Source organism: Fukomys damarensis, unplaced genomic scaffold, assembly GCF_012274545.1.
Source record: "Fukomys damarensis isolate Sample0158 unplaced genomic scaffold, DMR_v1.0_HiC HiC_scaffold_13, whole genome shotgun sequence".
In the NCBI taxonomy this organism is placed as follows: domain Eukaryota; kingdom Metazoa; phylum Chordata; class Mammalia; order Rodentia; family Bathyergidae; genus Fukomys; species Fukomys damarensis.
This window is the reverse complement of record NW_022900925.1, coordinates 37,761,916-37,768,283: the sequence shown is the minus strand read 5'-3', so window position 1 is coordinate 37,768,283 and position 6,368 is coordinate 37,761,916. Positions and strand designations below refer to the sequence as shown.

General features: G+C 58.5%; 1 protein-coding gene across 2 annotated transcripts; it reads left to right on the top strand.

The window, feature by feature from the left end:
- Nt5c3b (5'-nucleotidase, cytosolic IIIB) lies at nucleotides 1-4,968 on the top strand. 2 transcript variants are annotated; one of them, XM_019209233.2, is made up of 6 exons: nucleotides 1-109; nucleotides 1,204-1,289; nucleotides 1,970-2,059; nucleotides 3,553-3,715; nucleotides 4,202-4,402; nucleotides 4,689-4,968. In XM_019209233.2, exons 2-6 carry the CDS (start codon nucleotides 1,279-1,281, stop codon nucleotides 4,821-4,823), a joined length of 600 nt encoding a protein of 199 aa, XP_019064778.1. In that variant the 5' UTR covers nucleotides 1-109; nucleotides 1,204-1,278; the 3' UTR covers nucleotides 4,824-4,968. The 2 variants fall into 2 exon arrangements, with proteins under 2 accessions (XP_019064778.1, XP_019064780.1); XM_019209235.2 differs by lacking the exon at nucleotides 1,970-2,059.
- Nucleotides 4,969-6,368: the final 1,400 nt, after the last annotated feature.

The window sequence follows — 6,368 nt, the reverse complement described above, 5'->3', positions numbered from 1 at the left end:
GCCCCGCGCGGGCCTCGCGGGGGTGGTCGGGAGGGACGAGTAAGATCGGTTCTGTTTCGCAGACATCCTGGATAACAGCAAGGTCGTCAGCGAGGAGTGTCGCGGAGAGGTGGGTCCCCCTCTGCTCCCCCCGGCTCCCCCCTGTTACCCAGAGGCTTCCCGGTTTAGATCCGGAGATCGCTGGGACGCAGACCTAACAAGCGGATCCTGTTTAAAGTTGGCGTCATGTTCAGATCCGTGTAGTGTTCATTTATTGGACTGTTTCTCTCCTGCCTTCCTTCCTGCCTTCCTTTCTCTCTCCCTCTCTCTCCCTCCCTCCCTCCCTTCCCTGGAAATTGAACTCAGAGCCTTTGCACTGAGCTACATTCCCAGCCCTTTTTTATTTAGTTTGTACAAGGTCTTGCTAAGTCGCTAAAATGCTCAAACTTGAGAGCCTCCTGCCTCAGCCTCCCAGACTGCTGAGATGACAGGTATGCACCACCGCACTTGGCTGTGGTCTTTTTCTTTTCTTTTTTAAAGCAAGGTTTAATCCCCAGTACTGCAAAAAATAAAAGGAAGAAAGAAAAAAGCACGAGTTTGATGTGCTCCTTTTCTCTAACATACACCGTGGAAATGAATCCAGCGCTACTCAGGAGCGTCCCCTCCCAACGAGAGCGGCGGAGCTGATGGAACCTAGAGAGCCCAGCCCGGCCCTCGCGACCGCCAGCAGAGGGCGCTTGGATCGCTGACCGCCCGGTCTGGCCAGGGCCATGAGGCGCGCGCACACGCGCACACGCGCACACGCGCACACAACCCCGGTTTTACCAGACTGGAAAGAATTAAAAAAGGAGAGACTTGGGACTTTGGCTCAACCCCAAACGACGGCTTAAGGAGGCATGCTCTTGCCTGCGGTTTCCATGTCTTAGGTTTTGTTTTCTTCATGGAACTGAGGATTGAACCCAGGGACAGTATCACCAGCCCTTTATATTTGTATTTTGCCTTGCTGGGCCTTGAACCCAGGGCCGTGAGCGTGCTAAGGAAGCCCAGTGCCACCGAGCTCCACCCACAGCCTGTATTTTATGTGTGACCTCACCGTGCTGCCCAAGCTGGCCTCCACCCTGTGATCCTCCTCAGCCCCCCTAGTTGCTGGGATCGCAGACCTGGGCCACCGCGCCCAGGTGGTCTCCTCAGGCTCATGGCTTTTCTCCTGTGTGGCTGTCGCAGCTCACCGCGCTCTTCGACTACTATTACCCCATCGAGACAGACCCGCAGCGGCCCACGGAGGAGAAGCTGCCGCACATGGTGGAGTGGTGAGCGGTCTTCAGGGCGGGGCGGGGGAGGAGGGAGTGGGGCCAGCGCCTTGCAGAGGGTGGGGAACGCGTGGGTGGACGTGGGTCGGGACCACTTGTACTTCGTTCTGCTGTCTCCCTGGCCACCTGCTGCCCTGGGGAAGGCGGCAGAAAGGAGGGGCTGCGTCCTCCCCGGCCGGAAGGCAGAGTGCGGGAGAGACAGGCAGCGAGCAGAGGGCCTGGCTTTGTCCTTCGTAAGGGACCCAACTGGGAGAATGGCCCGGCTGGGAGGACAGGGCCTGGCCTGGGCACCCAGTGCGGACTCCTGGCCCTGGTCTCCCTCTTGTTGCTTTCTGACCGCCCCTGGCTGCTGTTGCTGGTACTGGAGACTAAACCCAGGGCCTTTGCACTGAGCTCCATCCCCAGCCCTTTCGTTATTTTTAGTTTCTAGAGGGGGTCTCAGTGTATCACTAAGTTGTTCAAGCTTGGCTCAAACTTGAGATCGTCCTGCTTCTGCCTCCCTGAGTGCCAAGGTCGCGGTGTGCACCACCATGCCTGACGCTCTTCCCTCTAAAGATGGCCAGAGTCCTTCAGGGAAGGCCGAGGGCCCCAGCAGTGCTTTCCCAGGGGGCTGGCTGTTAAGGGCGGGCAGAGCTCGTGGCCTCTGCGGTGCTGAACGTGGGGCCGGGGTCCCCACCCAGGTGGACCAGGGCACACGAGCTGCTGTGTACGCAGCGGATTCCGCAGCTGCAGATCGCCGAGGTGGTCCGGGAGTCGGGTGCCATGCTCAGGTGAGCACCGCAGGAACCACCTGGGGCGCAGAGAGTGCTGTGCTCTGTCCCACACCCTGGCTCAGATTGCTGGACTCACACAGAGGAGGCCAGGAGGAGCCACGCTGAGGCCCAGGGTAGAGTCCGGCCAGGCTGCGGAGCTGCCTGGTATTCGCTCAGTTTTCACAGGCCTTTGGAGGTCCCCCTCCCGGGTGGCAGATGGGACTGGTGCGTGCGTGTGCGTGTGTGTGTGTGTGTGTGTGTGTGTGTGTATGTGTATGTGTGGTGCTGGGGATCGAACCCAGAATCACTCTGCTACTGAGCTACAGCCCTAGTCCTTTTGTTATTTTATATTTTGAGTCAGAGTGGCCAAGTTGGGAAGTTTCCCAGGCTAACCTCAAACTTGTGATCCTCCTGTCTCAGCCTCCTGAATTGCTGGGCTATACCATACTGGTCCTGGCTGTTCTTCTGGCTTAGCCATGTCCCTAGGTCATGGTCACTGCCACCTTCCTCTTTTTTCTTGAATTTTTTATTTTCTTTTTGTGGCAGGGTCTTGCTTTGTATTTCAGACTGGCCTTGAACTCACTTTGTAGCCCAGGCTGGCCTGGTACTTGCAGTGATCCTCCTGCCTCAGCCTCCTGAGTACTAGGAGTGCAGGTGTGCACCATCACCCCAGTGTAGCTACCTTTCCTGAGCAGGGCTCTCTGCTGGAGACTGTTTCCAGACAGAGTCTCACTGTAGCTCAAGGTGCTCTTGAACTCCTGGCAATCCTCCTGCTTCAGCCTCCCCAGTGCTGGCCTTATAGGCATGTACCACCATGCCTGGCTGGGAGCCTTCTTTCCTGGAGGAGGGACTAGGCTCACAGGCAGCATGGGCTGGGCACCTGCACTCAAGGGTTGTCTGTCCCCATGGGGAGAGAGGATCGCCCCAAATAGTTGCAGAATAGATGGGGGTGCAGACACGGGAAGTGCCAGCAAGGGTGCGGGGTGGTGCGGCGAAGGAGCCCCAGGGATGCTGCCTGGTGGCAGAAATGGTGGTGGAAGGTGTTTGCCAGCCTCAGCTGCCCTCTCCCAGGGGAAAGCCCAAGTGCTGTGAGTGTTGTTGGTACCTGGAGATGGCGAGATCAGAGGCTCTGGTGTCTGGGCGGGAGAGCTGCGTGGTGGACTGCACCTGCGGTAGGGTGGAACCTCCTCCAGGGACAGTAGCAGTGGCAGCAATGGATGGCCGGCCGGGCGTGGTGGGGCACCCCTGTATTCCCAGAGCTCAGGAGGCTGAGGCAGGAGGATCGCTGTGTGTTCGAGGCCAGTCTGGGTACACAGTGAGACCCTACCTCAAAACAGAGACAGAGAAGGGGGTGGGGATTTGGCTTAGTGGTTCTGCCACCTGCCTCACAAGCGCAAGGACGCGCAAGCACAAGGACCTGAGTTTGATCCCCGGTACCAGAGGAAAAAAAAAAAGACAGAGAGAGCGAGAGACCATGCAAGGCAGTGATGTTCAGAGCCCTTGTCCTGCAGGGAAGGCTACCAGGACTTCTTTGACACCCTGCATCGCCACGGCGTCCCACTGTTCATCTTCTCCGCGGGCGTCGGTGACATCCTGGAGGAGGTGATCCGGCAGAGGGGCGTGCTGCACCCCAACATCCACATTGTGTCCAACTACATGGACTTCGGAGATGACGTGAGCCCCTGCCCTTGGGCAGGCAGGGTGGGACCCGCAAGGCACTGGTGGCTGTGCCCTTGGTGGCGGTGACAGTCTCTTCAGAGGCCTTCCCATGGGGCCCTGGTGTGTGGGGCCCAAGAGCAGACCGTTGCTGCTGTGTGCAAACCAGTGCGCCTATGACCCCAGACACTCAGGAGGCTGAGGCAGGAGGATTGTAAGTTCAAGGCCAGGCTGGGCAATTAAGCAAGACACTGTCTCAGAATAAAAACTAAAAAGTGCTGGATGTGGCTCAGCAGCAGAGCTCTTGTCTAGCAAGTGGGATGCCCTGGGTTCAATCCAGGCCTGCGGGGTAATACTGACTTCATTTAGAAAAACAGCCCAAATCCGGCTTGGTCTCCCCACAGTCCTGGGGAGGCCTGAGCCTCTAGGTCCTTTCCCTCATGGCGGACAGGGCAGCTGGTACCTCAGGGCCCCAAGCCCTGCGCTGTCCTGGTTTGGTCACAGGGGCTCCTGCAGGGGTTCAAGGCCCCCCTCATTCACATCTTCAACAAGAACAGCCCCGCCAGCGGCAGCACCAGTTACTTCCGGCAGCTCCGGGGCAGAACCAACATCCTGCTGCTTGGGGACTCGCTGGGGGACCTCAGCATGGCAGACGGGGTTCCCGGGGTGCAGAACATCCTCAAGATCGGCTTCCTCAATGACAGGGTGGGTGGGCCAGGCCCTCCCGCTTCCCATGAGCAGAGCGAGTGCTGGGGGCACCAGAGCTGGCCTTGTGCCTGGGGGTGAGGGGGTGGCCCCACTGGCACAGCGTGTGGTCCCAGTAGCCCTGCGGGTAGCAGACAGGGCCAGGGTGACGCCTGGGGTGTTTGTAACCCCTGCTGCTGTCCTTTCGGCCCCAGCCAAGGGTCCCGAGGGCAGACCCTGTGGCCTCGGGCTCCGTGGGCACTAGGTGGCAGTCAGGTAGCCTGCCATCCCCCGGCCTTGCCCCCAGGTGGAGGAGCAGCGCGAGCTCTACCTGGACTCCTACGACGTCGTACTGGAGCGCGACGAGACGCTGGACGTGGTCAACGGGCTGCTGCGGCACATCCTGTGCGCGGGGGACGGCGGGGACGCCCAGGGCCCCTGAGAGCGCGCAGGGGCTCCTCCTCCCCGCCTCCATCCTCATCCCGGGACCCGGGCACCGGCTCTTTACAAAAAGTTTTTTAAACATGGAAAGCTGTATTTCAGACAAATACAATGGGTAAAAGAGATGCAAATTTAAAAAATGAAAAGACGGAGCTGCTCTTGATTTATTTGTTTATTAAAGTAGAAAAATTTGAGAAAGGGAACTCCTGAGACAGGAGGGGACCCGAAAGCGGTTGCCAAGGAGCCCACTTCTCTGAGGAAAAACATTTTGTAACGTCGGGAGTCAAACTCAGGACCTTGTGCTTTTGAGGCAGGCGCAGCGTCACTGAGCTAAATCTCCAGCCTGAGGGTTGTGATTTTGAGAACAGCCTGGGCTACATAGCAAGACCCTCTCTCAAAAAAACAAAAAGAGGGCCAGGGATTTAGCTTAGTGGTTCTGCCGCCTGCCTCACATGGGCAAGGACTGAGTTGGATCTCCGGTACCAAAAAAAAAAAGTAACCCCAAAACCAAAAAGATTGTAGGTGTGTTTACTTTCTATCGCTGTAAAAGACGACTTGAAACAATGAATTTCAGCAGTTCTATCCTTGGCTGAGGCCGGTCCCCCCATGGCAGCTGGGTGGGAGGGAGAGGGGGGACCAGGCCCTGCAATTCGTTGTGCCACACACCAGGGACCATGCCTCACCGCCCTCAGGATGGGATATTCAGCTGGGACTGGGCTCACGGGCAGTTCGGTGCTCGGTACTGGCCTGGCTCATCCTCAGGAGACCTGATCCTGTCCCTGGTGGTGGTGGTGAGTGCAGGCAGGCAACAGGGCAAGTGGCCTGATCCCCAGGACCCTGGAGATCTGAACCCAGGACTCTGTCCTCCAACAAAGGAAGAGGAGCTGGCAACGGCTGGTGGGCAGGAAGGCGTGTGTGTGTGGGGTCACAGCCCAGGCTGTGTGACCCCTGCGTGGCTCCTTTAGTCCTTGAGCCTCCTTGTGTGAAGGAGGCCATGGCATCGCCTGGTTTGTCTCATCTTTCTGTCCCAATCTTTGGGTCACAAGTCCTCTCCCCAAGCTGGGCCTATGGCTCATGCCTCTAATCCCAGCACTCTGGGAGGCCGAGGCAGGAGAATCTTAAGTTTGAGCCCAGTTTGGGCAACTTAGTAAAACCCTGTCTCAAAATACAAGCTTAAAAAAGGACTGGGGATGCAGCGCAGACCAGAGGCCCTGGGTTTGATTCCCAGGACTCCCCGCCCTTGCTTCCCAAAGACCACCTCCTGAGAGCTGGGGTTTCTCCTTTTATTTGACACAGGGGGAGGGGAGTGGGCACGGTTCGCCTTTGCGTGTGCAGAGCTCCACGTGGAGATTTCTCTCTGCGGCCGGGGCCTCTGCAAAGGCTTCCTCTGCCCTCAGCACCTTTCTGGATTTCTGGAGACGGGAGACTCGCTGAGGGGGAAGCACCAGGGGTGCGGACCCCAGCCTGACCTGGGGCCCAGAGGGCGGGGAGCCAGGCGTGGGTGGAGCCCAGCAGCCCTTCCCCAGGAGACCGGGCCTGGGTGCCG